Source organism: Bombus vancouverensis, chromosome 12 (assembly GCF_051014615.1).
Source record: "Bombus vancouverensis nearcticus chromosome 12, iyBomVanc1_principal, whole genome shotgun sequence".
Classification (NCBI taxonomy): Eukaryota; Metazoa; Arthropoda; class Insecta; order Hymenoptera; family Apidae; genus Bombus; species Bombus vancouverensis.
Window position 1 is genome coordinate 5668100 of NC_134922.1, and position 18334 is coordinate 5686433.

The 18334-nt window shown below is 36.3% G+C and overlaps 1 protein-coding gene across 3 annotated transcripts in view; it reads right to left on the reverse strand.

Moving 5' to 3' along the window:
- Positions 1 to 7982: 7982 nt before the first annotated feature.
- Positions 7983 to 18334, reverse strand: part of rho-5 (rhomboid-5) — a 287901-nt gene continuing 277549 nt past the window's right edge. For all 3 annotated transcript variants that reach the window (XM_076623090.1, XM_076623089.1, XM_033331676.2), the window contains exons 15-16: positions 18098 to 18251; positions 7983 to 16306 (exon numbers count right to left, since the gene is read on the reverse strand). In XM_076623090.1, coding sequence (XP_076479205.1) covers positions 15875 to 16306; positions 18098 to 18251 — 586 coding nt within the window. In that variant the 3' untranslated portion in view covers positions 7983 to 15874. The remainder of the gene's footprint in view (positions 16307 to 18097; positions 18252 to 18334) is intronic.

Genomic DNA, 18334 nt, shown 5'->3' on the forward strand with positions numbered 1-18334 from the left:
CCGTTTCCAAAATAAATCACCACGCAATTCTATTTAATAATGAAATTTCAATTGATTAATGCAGACAAATATTTCAATATTTAAATTATGAATTGTTTATAAATAAATCGATCGCACTAAGGTATACATAAATTTAGCGTTTTCTCAACTTTTACAAAAAATGCACTTTTATCGCTTTCAAAATAAACGGGTCTAATTCTTAAATTATCGTAGAACAGTGTAGTCAAAATTCGTATAAAAATTCAAAGCAGCAAAAGACAAAATAAACTATAAACTATATTATCATAAAGGTATCACTGTTCGCAATAGCAGCGCTTCGAAAGTCACAGAACTACCCGTTAGATAACCAGTAACCCTTGTTTCACCGAATGATTCTCCATCCGGTTGGTCGTAAGGAAGACGATGAAACGCATTCTTATGCGTTTCTGTACGTTTCGAGGAACACGGGGGAAACACGGGTGCGCCTTTTGTTCATGAGATCGAGAGGAAGGTTTCAATAACGTTAGCCTAGGGGCCCGTCTCCGTTCAGACGCGAATAAATTTCATCGGCCAACTACTGTATCCATTACTTTCCTCTTATCGACGTGGGTTTCTTCGCGTCGTGAAAGAGCACGGCACGTGACCGTTCACATGGGCCTCTGACGTCGCCGAAAAGTAAATAAGCCGTAAAATATCGTGGAGCGAAGCTTGCACCGCCTAGAAACTACCCTTGGAACTGTACACCGGAGTGGAGGTATACAGCGCGTGGAAAGGGATGGCATCTGGCTGGATTTCGTTCGTGAGGGTCGAGCTTTCGCTTTCGACGAGGCGATTTTCACGGTATCTATCACGCAACCTGTCAAACCCACGTGGAATAAATGTAGATCGTAAGACTCGAGCGTCTTGATGCCTGCTGGGAGTGCTAACACTACGATACTGTTCTCACGAGTCGTGCTAACGACGTGTGAGTATAATTTTTCAGAGGAGAAATTTGATTTTAAAGACGTTTTATAGCACCATACAAAAATTTACGACCAGAAGAAATTTCTAACTTTATATTCGAGAAGCGATATATCCAACGGAACTTTAAATAAAGCTGGGTATAGGAGCGCAATAAGCGGAAGAAAATAATGTAATACACGAACATTATATAGTTGTATAATATTGATATTTGGAATATAAAATGAAAAATCTACCTGCCTAGAAATTTTTACCACTATGTATATGTATATATGATATCGTGTAGCGTTTGAATCTCCTAAGCTTTCAATTCTTTTTTAAATTTTATATTTGAATTTCGATCCTTCGAACTTGATTTTGCAGACATTCTGATTCAATTTTTGGCTACATTGTGTGGTGGTTTAATGTCGTAAGATTTTGATTCTTTCTTAAACTTTAAATTTATGTTTCCGATTCTTTATTTAACATTATATGTCGGAACTTTTCGTTTAAGATTGGATTTTGATGTAACGAATGATTAACGCAGGGAATTTGTAACGAATGAATTGATGAATGTGTTAATAGTAGATGACGAATGTTGCTAATTTAATTCCAAGTAATAAAAGCTTTATGTTTGAATATGAATGACTAATTAGAAACGTGTTAAGCTATTAGCCAAAAATGAAATGTGCGATTTGTAATAAATGAATATCAAACAACATGTGTATTCTAGGGTTAAGGAAATTATATCTTTTAAGCAACAAACTTCGTTTCTTATTAATCTAAGACTTTCGCACGATATCGTAGATCGATATCTTAGGAAAAGTCATTGTTTCAATGATAAAGTAAAGAGAGGCGATAAGATACACGCGATATAGCGCGACGATAAGATAGAAACTATATTATTTGCGATCGATAACGGATATATTTCACGGACTGTAAATGCATATAATATATCGAGGTCCCATTTGCATTTTATATGCATCACTTGTTTCGCTGGATGCCAATCTGAAAGTTAAAGTGGCGTACGAGTATGCTTTTTTGTATTGTTTGTTTAATCCTTATACAATAAACCTTTGATAATGGAATATTTGATATAACCCCGGGATTTCCCGATGGGGCCGTTATACGTGAAGTTTTTCTATAAATGGAAAATATTTGAAAGCATCAATCTTGTTTAATTGTACAGGGAGATACTTTATGTTCTTTCTATAAATAACCAAAAAAAGGGATAAAGAGAGAAAGAGCAGATGAATTTATTAAAACGTATTCAACACTCGCAAAAATGAGATTTCCTTGAAAAATAATATTTCATTAAATTGCTGTATATCCCGGCGCCTCTGCTAACTGAAATCCAACTCGCGATATTATTTAGTTTATTAATAAATAGCTAATAACTCGAATACGTAAAACCGTTTCGTTATGCCGGAGTATTCTTTAATTAATACAGGTAACGTGCACGCGAGTTTCTCGTTTTGTAAATTTAATTACGCCGGCATTCGCGGCCATAAATTAAAATTCTTCCCCTGGCTGAAAATTCATTCCCTTGACTCTTCCCGATTAATACATTACTATGTTGAAAAATATACATAAGACATCGCAACCGCTCTTATCAGCATGCTCGTTTTAATTAAGAAATACAATTCCCCTAGCCCGCCGTGTATAATTCCTCCCTTCCTTCGATAAATAGTATCACGCGATATGTCAGTGACTGTACACGCCGATGATGAAATCTTGAACGTTTATAGACGTCTACTTATCAGGCTGTTGAGAGAAAAACGATCACAAGGTAGGTGCAATGTGATTCCCCCGAGTAACAGAGTCTTTATTGCCGCGTAAAATATCAAGACCATGTTGTCTAGAACTGACAATTCGGCCGCGAAGTATTTAGCACGACCACGGGGAACTCAAGCTGTGTGTCTTATTGCTTGAGTTAGTTCATGGTACGTCTGGGGTCTTAAGTGCCCTCGTGTTTCTTGGTTACATTGCAGCATGTTGAATCACAGGTAGCACAGGATACAACGTCTCTTAACAAGCGTCCGCACCTTTCTCTTCGCCCTTTGCAATTTGACCTATCTCTATGAAACATGTTCCTGCGAATTCACCGGGCTAAATTATCAAATACAGCGGAAATGGGACAGCAACGCACGAAAGCTTCGCGCTTTCGCTTTGTATTGTACTGCTAAAGAATTTTGTGACACTTCAAGTAGAATTTTCCTTTCTTTAACACTAACACTGCCAATGACTAAAGAAAATGGAACTTGTAAGAAATAAGTAAAAATGAAAAACACGTGAGAAATGTATGGCAAATGAAAAAAAGATTTTATCCATATATTTTACAAAAGTTAATTGTATCATCGTAACCAGTTGTATAATTTTCATAAAAATTGCAAATCCATCTCGAAATATCGAATACTTCAAATTTCATAATCCAAAATATGTTATATGAATAAATTGTTTTAAATACTGTGTGAAATTGCATACAGTAGATGAAGTATATTTTTTGGTAACAAATTGGTACATAGTCTATGATGGAATTTTGCCAAAGCGATGGAGGTCCGTATATACATGCGTCTATGTAACTTAAAGGGTTAAACTTCTTCCTAAGTGCAGTTTATACCCTGAGATAAATTATACATCGCAATTTACCGAATTAGCTTGATCCCAAACTTTGGAACTTGTACTTGACTTCTATAATTACACACGTCGCTCACGTTGGAATTTCGCGAAATAGTAGAAGATAAACCTTGTCGCGTACAGATTCTTCCAAATGTTCTACTCAATGAACTGGTTTCATTTGTCTTCGTTACAAGCGAGATACGTTGTGTTCTATAAAAGAACAATTTCATACAAAATACATGCAATACACGTGATGAAAGGTTTCTTTTTTCAACAAAATCCATTCAACTTTCACAAACGGATATCGACCTCATTTGTCATACTATCAGATTGTAAATCGGGAAAAAATTTTTTTCTAGTGGTATAACTTTCGCAACGATGTTCCACATTAAGCGTGCCCAGCAAACAATCGCCGCCTCCGCAACTCGTACCAGGGAAAAAATAGAAATGTCAAGTGGAACGCTCGATCCTTACAAATCCGCGTATCGTAACCAACGATAATAAAATACGACTTTGTACGAGCGTGTATAGTGTACACTTGTAACTAGCTGAACAAACTGTCATGCTCTCTTTCGAGTGCATGACGATGAAAACTCAAAGAGAAGAACTCGATAAGCTGATATCGAACTCGACCGGCATGTGGATATGTAACAGTTGTACTTGCAATTTTTACTCATTTCGACACGAGTACAGTTCATCGGCACTTTTAGTTTGAATGAAACGCGTTTGTAAAATTGACACAATTCTGTAAATTCTGCAGACGTGTAGATTGATGTTTGTGAAATTGACATGTAATTATATATAGATATAGTATAAAAGTTACGATATTAAAAAACGATGGTAGTAATAATAATAGTAGTAACTGGCTCCCTGTGAGTTTGGAGCAGAACGTATTCCCTGCGTGTCGTACAAAGCGACTAAAAGGGGAAATCAGTAAAAGCAGGGGAAATGATAACTCAGCCGAAAAAAGAGCACTCGCCAAAATTCAACAGGGCAATATAAAAATAAAAATGCATAATAGTTAATTGTAGGAAGTACTAATAACGTAATTTGTGAAGGATTATAGAAAGGCTTTCTACAATTGATATAATTTCTGCAAGCTTAAAGGCTTAAAGCTTTTTAGAAAAATTTTCAAGAAAAGTTACATTTTTCTTGGTTATAGTTTTGCAATAAAACTCTTACAGATATTGATTGCCCTTTATCTAGGCTTTATTTTTATTTTTCATTTTTTTTATTTTTGGAACATGAAATTCGTGAAGGGATGAAGAGGATTATAAAATCGGTTTAGAGTTGATATATTTGTTATTGGGAAATATAGATCTTTTTGAGAGCTTGTCAAAAATTCTCGAAAAAGTATATTTTTTTTTGTTGGAAAATTGTGAAAATATTTTTAAAGTATTACTGTTTCTTGAATTTGTCTAATTTGATTTTTGTGTCCCCTTTCTCTTATATGTGCAATTTATGAGGAGAAGAGAAGAGGATCAGAAAAGTGGTAGGGTTCGTAAATTCATTATTAAAAGGAAATATTTTGTAGGTTCTTTTCGTTTTTGTAAGAGCATGAACAAATTTTTTAGAATATTGCTTTCCCTTGGCTGCATTGGTGTTTTGTCCTTTTAATCTACTTCCTATGTATATGCATGTATATACTTTGTGGCAAGATGAAGATTTGAACGAGTCGAACGACGAAAAAGGTTGTAAAAGTGCTCCAAAGTTAATGGAATTTTCGTTGAGCAAAGAGTCGAAGAGTTTTTTGAAGATTTTAAGGAAAAGTTACATAATTTTGTGGTGGACTTGAAAGACACGCTTAAGAGTTCTATTAAAAGAAAACCAATAAATAATGTCGTTTTATATTTTATGAAGATTGCAGATAATAATATTGCTAGTGATATTTATTTCTTAAATCACTACTTACGAACAGATTCGTATGTTTAATTTATGCAAAGGATTTAAAAAATTATCAAACTTTCCATTCTGTTTTTTTCTATTACTTTTTATCTGTATTATGAAACCTTTTAACGATAAGGCTATAAATCCAACAATAATTGGAACATATTTAAATAAACTTTGACCAAAATTTTCAATGTCAAATCGATCTAAGACGTGGCCAAATGAATATTTTCACTGAATAAATTAACAAATTACAGTACATTGTCGAAAAATAAAATGTTACACGTGCAGATGAATGTTACCTTTCGTAGAGATAGGTCAGTTTTGCCTTTCATATATTCATTAACGCTCCTTTGTTCGATATTTAAACTAGTCTGCATTGTAGATGATTGTACGATTAAAAGAAAAAGAAAGAAAAGAACAGGCAAATTATCACGCTTGTCATTTGGCTTGTTCGTAAATTGACCGACAACAAAATGAGTCTGGAATAAAACGAAGTAAATTCTCATGCCGGCTCTACGAGCTTTCGGAGTAAAAAAAGAAAGAACAAGTAACCATACATTTTCGGGGTAGGTCAGTGAAATTATGACTATAGCTTGACGGACGAACAACGCTCCATAAATTAGCCAATGCAAGTGCCGTTTATGTATATTTTAATTTTATTCACAATCATTACACAGTTAATTGGTTCAAAAGTATTATCATCCTTAGCTACATCTTCTTTAATATTTCTCGTCTGTTCATACGCTTCTGTCTTTATTTGTAAGATGTGATTTGTAATTATATTATATTTTTTTAACTATTCAAAATAATATTTAATATTTGTTTTGTACGAAATATTTTAACTTGAAGAACGTTTTGTTAGCTTCTGCGTTGCAGTTGTTTTCTTGGCGAGAAATTGGTTGAGCATTTTCGTTCGCTCATCTTTAATACATGATTCTCGTAATTAAAACCGTGTCAACAAGCATGCTCCATTTGCAAAAGAAGAACAAGGTGGTTGAATTATCCTACGCATGAAAAAGTATCTCTCGTTTGTGCTCACGCTTGTTTTCTAATTTAGTAAAAGCACGAACAGGAAATAAATGTATTTGATAATAATCTCTGAATCAACTTGAAGGACAGAACATAAAATCTTTCGACTTCAACATCATGTTCATATATTTTAATGAAGACTAAAAGGTTTCAATAAAAATATCCAGATACATGGCTGACGTCAAATGATATATTATGCGGAAGCATTTTAGTAGAATGAAGATCGTGTCTCTCGTTTTCCAAAGCATAAAAAGACACTATATCTTAATTTTTCTTTTCTTATCTTCCTGTAATATAATACTCTGCATTGCTCCATTAATATTTTCAATATACTAGGTGCAATTGCACCTCGTTGTGATGTAGATGAAACGATATTGAGGAATAGCATAAACGAAGATTTATTATAACCAAGGGGAGAGAAATACGATGATGGATTAAATGAAACGATATTGCGATTACGTACATTTGTATTTTACGCGAAAATCTTGGTAATATTCCATGTATACGTACGTAGTAAGTACTTTAATTATAAATGCAGCTAGAAAATATCTGTGTTGACTATGAAAATTTAGATCTGAACTTGAAAATGTAAATTATCATAAAAGATTATAGACTTAAATAACGTTTACCATGCTTATATGGTCTTAAATTTTATTTCCGAAATTTCCATTGTATTAATGCACATAAAATAGAAATAAAATTAAGGAACGAAATTAGCAGTAGTGATACTTTCATGTATCCGTATGTTTAAGTACTTTTAGAACAATAAATGGTAATAAATCATTGATAAAATGTACTCAGCTTATGCCTATCTACTGTACCGATCGTCAATCTTGCTACAGTTTGTGTCTTACGTTTTAAGATACCGATTTCGGAAAAAACAGTGTTTCATATGCCACCTGTTATTTGTTACGGTGAATATAGAAATTACATTCAACTGAATTATTGTGGAAGCGACAGAAACCTTATTATCTTACGGGATCTTACGGGACATCGCGTTACATGTTCTGCAATACCGACTATTCAACGATTTTATTACGCCCTCTACAATTTATAACACCGCGTCGTCCGTAATTAGCCCGTTTGAAAGTGTACCGTTTATTTAAATGAAATTTTAGTTAATACTCGATTAAATAGACTTCTGGTGATTGAATTCATTTATTGGAACGCGAACTACTATTATATGAACGAGAAATCGTAAATACTAAGGAGACTCTGTGTAAACTCTTACTATGCGAAGTTCTGATGTTCACTTGTCCCGCCAATTCACTCCATGGCTCTCTTTCTTTCTTAACCTCATATTTCCTTACCTCCAATGAGTACTTCACAGTCCCGCTTTCACTTACTCCTCGGTAATAAAAAATAAATTGAAGTATATACAATTATTGCGTCTTTTCGAACATCAAGACGGTAAATTAAAAAGTATTAAAAAAGAAAAAAAAAAACAAACGCGTGTCTTCATAATAGCAAATGGGTATTTCAAACGTTAAGAACGTAAGAGGTAGACATAAAACGCATCCAGGAGATGAGTTTCACGTTTTTCTTTATTGTTATTAAATTAATGTGTTGTTCAAGGACTTATACACATATACATATGTGCACAGGCGTGTAAATGACGCGCGCGTGTGCGCACGCGTGCACATATTGTATACGTCTATATACGCACGTATGTATGTATTGTATATAACAGCGACAATTACAATGCATCGTTTATGATCAGTAATAATAATCGTAATCGAAAACCTTACCGATTACTAGATGAAACCGAAAAAATACCTGGCGAAGTAATTCATAAGTAATTAATCGTTTAATTAGTACAGTCGTTATTACTCGTAATCCTTAGTCCATCGTGGTTTCATTATCTTCTTTTTTTTTCTTTTGTTTCTTTTGTCTTTAACGCTTATATCACTCGTTATAGATACAGGGATACAGAAAAATAATACCGCGCGGCTGTGGTGGAATCTTCTTAAAGTATATTATGTATATATATATTTATATTTATGTATATATATAAAAGGGGAACGAGGACTGTCATTAGAATAAATTTGCTCTCGCACGGATTCGCTCTGTCTCCGGTATCGAGTTTTCAGTTACGATCCAGGATCTAGCGTGCAACGATCCAATCGCGAACAAACGATTTTCCATTTGGATAAAATATCTAATATTCTTTTTCTTCGTGAAAAGTGTCCTCCCTCTTTGCTGTAAAATATCTTCGTATTCGTCACGAGAACGGTTGAACATTTAAAACATTATCTTCCGTTTGAGAAATTAATTAAATCTAATTTTCATTGTAGGATATCGTTTTTCTTCGGATTCGTTCTGAAATATTCATAGAGTTTTATAATTTTGTAATTTCATCGATCGACAAATCAGGGAGGACTTCAATTATTCCATTACATATTTCTACTATTGCCACTTTGACGAAAGATACAACAACATATCGAAGCTTTCGTATCGAAATGCATCTATCGTTTGGAAATATATATTTCTAATATTGAGGCAACGAGCTAGCTATTGTGAGAATTTCATTTGAATATCTGAAGTATCGTAAAAACCTTTTAACAAACCTTTGCATCCTCCTAACTCTCCTTGCGATATTTTTAACGATACACAGACCTTTTATGCCGAGAATAAGAAAGTTAAAAAAGCTGAAAATTCCTAGACAGCAATATAAATCCACAAGATAACAAATCTATAATAATCGAATTAGAACTTTAAAAGACGATGGAATTTACAATGTACAATTTACAATGATACTGCTTATAATTATATATCAAAATTCTAAACGACACACGCGCGCACACAGTACACACCACGCACATACACACAATGAAGTTTGCAATTTATCGAAACTCAAATCTTTTGCCTTGTTAACCGAACGAAGATCAAGTTTGCACGAAATTATCTGTTCTTTCCAAGGAGTAAGAAACACGAAATATCCGCGACAGGATCGATGCACAGGAAATTCCAGACCGTAATGTCGCGATGCTTTCCACATCGCTTTTTAAACAACGTTAGGATAAATTGTAGCTTTACTTAACGATCCTACCAGCCGAGCTCGTCTACGTGATTAGCGAGATCGGGATATCAATTTTACACGAGCTGCACTATTTAGGTCCTTGGTCCATTTGCGACGCATACGTTTTATTTACAAGACATTATTACTCTTTTTTTTTTTCTCTTTTATTTCTCTTTGGTGCGTGCCTTACCACGTTACTCTCTTACTCTCTTTCTCTCCCCCTCTTTCTCCCCGTTTTTTTTTCATTTATTTTACTTTATTTGGTTTGTATGCATAAATTAATTCTCTTCATGGCGGATCGAGAGCGAATCGTCGAGAGGACCTCCGTGTATATAAATCGTTTTCACACGTCGACAAGTAGATCGGGAAACTCGCGTATCTTTTTGTCCATCTTTCTTTTTATTAATGTTATTATTATTTATATTTTTTTTTTTGTTTTTCATCGAGGGACATATTAGTCGAAGTAGCTCAAACGAATACAATCTCTACGTCGGATGGTTCTTCGTCGAATTAAACGTTGTCAAGCACTTTTTGAGACGATGCCACGCCTACGGAGACAGATAGGTTCGGGCTACGAGAGTCTTGATTTTTATTAATCGAATCGCTCTGGCAAAGAACTTGTATTTAGTGAAATTTTGAAAAGAAGCTGAACATCTCGTAGTCTGAGAAAGTACCGTTTCATCGCTTGAGGATAGAAGAATTGTCAGAGACAGTGGAACTATTATTTTTTAAATCATCGCAATTCTAGCGAAATGCAGGTATCGTATTTTTCCTTACTGTTATATACAGCTTCATTTTTCATAAGTAATTAAAAGTCATTTAATAAATTGCACGATGATCGAAAAGATTACTTCATTATTTTTATGCCACCGTTCTTTGCTTCATCCATCGCTCTCGTAACGTTTTATTTCTCTCCGTAAGATAGGGAAACGTAACACAGTCGACTCCGATCGTCCCCACAGGCGAAAGACGATATTCCACCTCGCCGTGATCGATATGGAAATATCGAAGGTATTTCTCAGATTTCTTTCACTCGATTTTCTTTCCCCCCGTCTCAATTTCACTGCTTCATGTACTTCTTTCCCTCCCTCACTCTCATTCACCCACTCACACATTCTCTCTTTTGTATGACATGCTATTACCTGTATATGACACATTTACAATAATAACAATATGTTACTCGTCGACAATCGCCACCTCGGTCCACCTCGGTCCTTAATTCGTACTTTTTTTTTCTTCTTTATGTATACGTGTTATATTCATATACTCATATTTATATATTTATATATTTATATAATCCGAAAAAGTTCAGTGCGTGTGTATGTATCGGTAGTGTCTATGTGTATGTATTTTCCGTGTATGTATTTCTGAGTGTTCAAAGGTCCTGGACCCCCTCCATCATTTCATTCATCATCGTCCCCACCTTTCCATCCCTTTCGTCTTTTTCTCGCCTTTTGCTCGATCGTTTATCACAAAGTTTCTCGAATGCGTCATCAAACATCCGAATTATCACGCTTTTTGCATCCTTGCTGTTTATAATTCTCTCACGAAATCGTCAATCAAATTCTCTTGCTCTCGTCGAGTAACAATTACGATTCGTTGCGATCCGATTAATGGCTGTTTCGTTCGTGACAATGGCCTCGCGCGATGCAGATCGGCTTTAACTTGTTTCGCGTTGCACATGGGAAAATAAAACGATACACTGATGAAATTATCGCTGTATTCCATCCGAATTTAATTTGTTAAAATATAACGACGAACGTGCTGAGCTTCAAGCGGTCTCTCTTCCTTTAGTGGAAGTTTAAATAAAGTTGAAATGCATCGTTCTTTGCTTTGATTATTTCCGTAATTACGTATGATTTATACGACGTTTATAATTATTACAGCTTTTTACTTGAGCTTAGAATCTAGAAACTGATGAGTTAAAAATTTGAGTCCTCGGCTTTAGAAAATCGTATTATCTTCCTTGGAGGAATGGAATATTGGAAACGTGCATTGAAATCTTCGCTGTGATTTCCTATTGATTAAAAAAATTGATATTGTGCTTCTTCCAAAGAGAGAAGACATGCCATGCGATATAAATGTCACTGCACCAAAACCAAGGAATACAGTAATATTTTCCACCATAGAACGACGTATCATTTTTCTTTCCTCTCACACAACACAACGTCAATGTATCGTTTCGACTCAGTGTAATTTGTTAATGCGTGTTTAGTGTACGAATCGGGGAGGTTAAAATTCCGAGCCAGGACTCGCTGTTGCGTAATTTGAATCGTTTAATTGCCTGCGTCCATTGGAAATGAGATATTTCAATCTAATTCGTTTTAATGATTCGTCCCGTTCTAATGATTTTATTTTACATTTACCGGCGTATGTTCGTTACGCGGATGAAATGAATCTACACGAAAGCCTGGACACGATTTTTCAACCTTCCCTCGGTACGAGGAGAAAAATCAATTCAGTGCACGGTTCGGTTAGCAAAGTTTCATTTTGCGTTTGTCTATGGGAAATTAACGGCAGAGTAGAAAATGATTAGAGCTTCTTGCACGTGGTAACATGCGTGTACGTGTCATTGATGCGTATGCGGACAACTGTCTCGTTGGATGCGATTCACGCGTGATCGATGCAAATTACAAATATCGTGTGCGTGGTCGAATAAATTGTCTCTATCCCCATCGTTACTCGTAGAAATTTGTATTATTTTTTATTATATTTGCAGGCAGTTAAAAATCTCCCTCTCGTAAAAATTTGGCAAGAAATAATTTATACTTGTATATTAGGATTTAAGCGGATTCCATTCAAATTTTGTTGCATTCTTTCAATTTCATGTACCTCGATATTTTTCGTATTTCACAGATTCTTCGTAAAAATTTCTTTAAAAAGGATTCCCTATACCAAGGGTATTCCTTTAAAACGGAATTCATCCTAAAAAGACGATCGCTTGAAAAGAGAATTTCTCTTAAAAAAGGTACTCCTCTGAGAACAAAGAATTTTCTGCAGAAAGGTATTCTCTTTGAAAGTGAATTAAAAAAGAATTTCTACAAGCTGAAAAAATTCCTCCAACTAATTACCTCACGTGTGGCCACTCGCTACGGCCACTCAAACTCAGATATTCCGAAAAGAATCTCTAATAAAACTGAACGTATTACACGCGTTAGGGACAAGTTCGGTTGATCGACTTTCGGATATTTCTTGCCGAACGTAATCGAGCTTCAGGAGCTCGTTTCAAGATAACGATAATTTTTACGAAAGAGAAAAAAGCCAGTGTTCTTACCACCGCCGCGAGAACAAGCGGGCTGACCTTTCATTAATTCTCGCTTAATCGTTTTATAATGTTGATTCCTTCACATAGAAACAGGTGAATTCGTGTCGACCGGTCGTTAATGTGGCTTTGTGTGGCGGAAACTTGTGCGTAGCCTGGTCGGGCAAACGGTAAAAAACAGTCGACAAGGAAGCATGAAGGTATACGCGAAATTTTCAATTGATAATACGTCGAGATTTGGTCGAGATATCACGACGAATAAACTTCCCTTTCCTCTTCATCGAGCATGGTTTTCGATTATCGTAATTGTCGCATTTGCCATAATTCACAGAGGAGGTTGCACTCTGACTTTATTATATTCAAAGAAATTAAGTAAATTAAAGTAAAAATGAATCACCGATACTGCGGCTTTTATTGTACTTTCAAACATTCTTCTTGCTTAAGGGTTCCTTTACGTTTATACCTTTTATCCGAGTATATCCAAGCCAGAAGGTAAAGTGTCTTTAAACTAACGTTGATTCCCCTTCATCTCTCCCTAAGCATTGCCGATAAAAAATTAAAGAAAATGTTTATTTTCGCTATAAATTTTGAGACTCTTCAAGCGCTAGCGATACATTATACGCAGGGAAATGTATAAAAATCGTTTGTCGGTTATATGAAGAATAATTAAATCGTTACATGCTGTTTAATATATCATCGTAGAGTCGCGTTCGTTTCTTTTTTCTTCTTTTTTTTTCGTTTTTCTCATTCTTTTTCCTTTAAAAAAGTGCGTTTTATATCTTGGGATAATGTTCGCGTTACTCCAATTAACATTACACTTATTCACGAGCGATTACGAATATATTTACTCATTCCGACGATTACAGCTATCGTGTACGGATCACTGGTTTTCTCGTGGCATGCTCAACACATACGAGGATAGAAAACCATGCCTTTGCGAAATTCGAAAAAAGGAACGCTAAGAATCCATAATCAACATGGTATAACTTGTTACGTTCTTAAAAATTGTACGAAGGAATTGTTGTTGAGAGAAGGAAACGATGCTTCTGATTCACTCCTCTGTTTCGTTAAAATATTTAAACGATATTGTACTCTACTTTCTTTAATAAATAGAAATAAGTGCTTCAATGTTTCGTGACGATTATTCTTAATCCAAAACTAATTGACTGATATTCACTGAGTGTATATAAAAAATGAATCAATGAGACTTTTTGATATGTATTATGAAAAAAGCAATATCACATTTAATTCATCAAATGAAGTAATTTCTATCAATTTTATAATGTACAAACGATAATTTCAGATTAAGTTCTGAAGACGAAGAAATAATAGGAGATATAGCTGTGTTTCAAAACCTCGACATTTGAAATTGTCAAATTCAACTTCCTCTGAACACATGTGCAAATACGAAGCAGAAAGCACACTTTCCTTCTACGGCATGTTTCTATGATTCCCGTGAAAACCGATCGACGTAGCTGCGTCGACGAAACCTAATCGACTTCCTCGTCGAGCATGCTACGTTAGAATGAATGAGAGATCACGAATGGTTGAACGCGCGACACGACATTATAGAAGAAACGCGTTTCTTTTCCTCTTACTCCTCTTTTTATCTTCTCTACCTCGAATCACTTTCACATTTATTTTTGCGACGATCTCCACGTTGTGGCACATCACGTTCGCTATTGCTATTTTTTCCTCGTGTGTACATACTCAATCATCGTTTACACGCGGCAAGACGCAGACAAGAACAGATTCATTCTTCCACTTCTCTCAGACAATCTTTCTTCGTTTCTTACATTTACATACCCGTTATAATAAAATACACATTCGCGAATGTCACAGTGCTGCTTTGTTTCATCTTCATTCTCTCTTTTTCTCCCGCTATCTCTCTTTCTTTCTCTCTGCTTGTTTTACCTTAGCGCAATTTAATCGCTCTTCTGCATATCTCGTCCATCCTTCTCTCCTTCATTCCTCAACCCCTACCTCGTTTCTATCTCCAGCCGACTCTTCTCGCATCTATAATTATGTACAAGGTGGAAATTGATTAAGTGTTCACTGATAAGCGCTCCCTTGCTCACTTTCTCCCGCTCTCGCACGCCATTTATAAAAAATTGATTCGTTTTTACTCTTTTCTCCCCCTTTTCTTTTTTTGAAGATTAAAATCTTCACCGGATATATACTTATCGTTAACACTTTCTTCTCGAACGTCGCTCCAATCCGTTTTCGTTATTAATTGTACCACCTTCACCAGCCTGACCTTTCAGAGAGTTAAGTTCATTCGATTCACGTTCGTAACCAGCGTAAGATCTCCTTCCAAGATGTTGCACCGCTTGACGTATTATGAAAAATATTCTCAAAGACAATCGTGTTCGCCCATCACAGATATAGTTCCAACGTCAGAGGTGCGGGCTGCTACACTTTCAACGTTCCCTTGCCCCCTTCATCTCTACCCCTCTTTTTCTTTCTCTAAAATTAAATTTATTAAGGTCGTTCTTACACTTGTATTTATATGTATATGTAACAAGAGTCTTCGTTTTATGTACACGTGTTCATTTCCTTTCTTTCTTTGTTAAACGTTCGAAGAGAGGGTGAGAAGACTTTCCCGCTCTCCAACGATCTCGTCGTCGTTTCGTCGTAAAACACTCTTGCAAATCGTCCACAAATATTCTATCTCGTTCTATCACGAACGTTTCACTTTCATCTTCGCTTGGGATCAATGCATCCACCCTCGAAGCACCATCGTCGAGAACGATGGTCGCGTTACGTTAAAGGCGCGTTGTTTTATTTTTTTTTTCTCTCTCTTCTCTAATATTTACATCCCACCAAGGAGCGTACAGGGTCCATTGGCTAAAAGAGACCTCGAGGATCCCAGGTGGAGTTATTTTACTTTAAGGCAGTGTCGTTCGTCTGGGATGAGTATCTCTGGATTCCTTGATACAGTAACACACATCAAGTCATCCAAGTCTCGTGCTGATCTCGTGGTCTCGCGTACTTCTTCAATCGTGATGATCGTTTCTGCACCGGTTTGAACTCCACACTAGAGCCAGCATGATCAAACGAGCGAAGGGCATCGTCGTTTGATTCCGGATTACGTGGAATGATGGTTCGAACTCGACTTCGAAACACGGCCCCGTGTGTCATACGGGTTCCTCCCGTTTAAAGTTGATGTTCTGCGAGGCGCAAAAGTCACGTGTGAACGGGATGCAGTTGAACAGCTTGCACACCTCGCACTCGTACACTGGCACGTTATAGAACAGGGCTAGAAGAAGGGTAAACAGGACGACGATGAGGATCAGGCAGATCCAAATTAGCCAAATCTTGCGGCGACGGTCGTAGTGGCCGAACGAGATGAAAGGCATCAGCGCGTATGCCGCCAGGAAACCGAAGATGAAACCGAACAGATGAGCGTAGTTGTCCACCCATGGAAGCATGCCGAGGATTAGCAGGCCTAGAAGAACGAAGATCAGCTTCGACAGGACTCGGCGAGGATGCTTTAGCATCGGCCAACAGTGCAGCACCTCGACGATCAACGTGGCGAGAAGGGCGAAGTGCGCCCCTGCTGGCCCTACCTGTAAACAATGAGAGTTGAATGGTTTTAAATCGCGTTTGAAGCGAAATACTTGATTTACTTCAATGCTAATTTCTATTTTAATTTAGTTCCCTAGGCGATCGTTAATTTTTTGAAATACTCGCGTTGGTTATGGGATGATTTGTACCTTTATTTACATGCTAATTTTTGGATTTCTCTCCTAATTAATTTGCTAGGCCATCGTTGATATTTCGAAGTATTCACATTAGTTATATGGGAAGTTGGTCGTTATTTTGCTTGTGACAATGGATCGCTATTTCGATGTTAATTTTGTGTTTCTCTTTCAAAAAGTCGACTATTCAGCATGTTTACTAATTGGAGATATTGGTATGAAATCTTCCTTTATTATGGTCAATTCTTTTAAACGCTTATTAATTTGGAATACTCGTATGAAACGTTCCATTGTAGGACTCATTTCCAATCGTATCGCCGTGTTTCCGCTATTCCATTCGTATCCATTCAAAGTACGCAATATCAGTCGAAAAGAATCGTACATAAATTTCCATTTACAGAAAATAATATCCTTCCACTCTACACCATTTCTATTACACAGAAATCTCTTACAACAAACTATCGCTGAACGATACGAATTATCGATAACCCACGCAGGAGAAATCGCGTTAACGTACTCGACCAGCTTTCTCCAAGCAGTCAGGCTGAAACAATAATTAACACTATGCCGCGTAAAGAGAAAGGGTGAAAGAGAGAGAGAGAGAAAGAGAGGGAGAGAGAAATAGAGAGATAGAGACAAAGTTTCCCAGGGCGGAAGGTACGTTTAACCAAACTAATTAGAACAAATTGGACGGTATTAGTTCTCGAGGAACGGTGCTTTCTGTCCGCCCCTTTATTCTCCCGTCTTCTCTGAGAACTGGTGGCTGCCTTAATTCACGAGTGTACGCTCTCTGATAGAGGAAAACAGTCGGAATAGAGAGACTAGAGGGAATAGAATTGACGTATAACTCCAAGTTCACCGACGTGTTAAGGGGGTAAACTGTCGAGCGATAAGACGGCCGAGGGTGAGAAACACCGTAAAGGAAACGATCGTAATGCTGTTAACCCTTTTCATGGGTATGAGTCACGGTGCAAACCTGGTCTCTGAGCAATTACTTCGCCCGAACGGGGCCAAAGCGTCGATTAAATCGACGATACACAATGAAATGCGCCTGTTAAACGTCCCGTGAGGTTATTCAATTAAAACTGCTACGTGGCATCTAATAAAACCATCGCAGCTCGATAATTAGCCTCTCGCTTGCCTGGCAATTTCTGTAGAAAGAAGAAAGTTCTTTCTGTTCTTATTCGTGAAGATATGGTTAAGTTGTGTTGCGTTGAAACGCAATTGAGTGGCGTTGTGTCTTGGTCTGTTGATTTTCTAAATAAAAGCATAAGTTTTAATTTCCTCTTTAATAAAAATTTGAGTTGTATTAAAACGTTTGTGTGTGTGGGTTAAGAAATAATTTAATTTTTGTGGTATTCCTCTTCAACGTGTAGTCTTTCTATATTTTAAGGACAATTAGATATGTTGTGGTGTTAAATATTATCTTTGTTCCAACAATATCTACAATGTCTGCATTAAAGAATTTGTAAGGGAGCATCCAATTAGTCTTATTTATTGCTCTCATCTTTATGTGCTCTTTGAATATTTCGAAACCCCTTAAAGAACATATACACTCGCGTGACAGTAATCTCACCTATTTTTCTGGGCTATATGATCGTAATCCAGGGCACGTTTGTTTCGTCTCGACATTTCTTTGAGAAATTAAAATATGCGTACCTCTGCTCTGTAAGGAACGAATATCGCACTGGCCAAGTTTCCAGCTAATGCGCCGATAAAATAAATCAAAGCGATACGCAGCGAGCCAGTTAACTTCTCCAAGTCCCGCATCAAGAAATACTGAACCATTAGCGTGATCGACAGATGAAGAACTCTATAAGTCAAACATAATACCACATGATAATTTAATATAATTCTCTACTGAAAAAATATTCTGCGTAATTATTTCGAAATAAA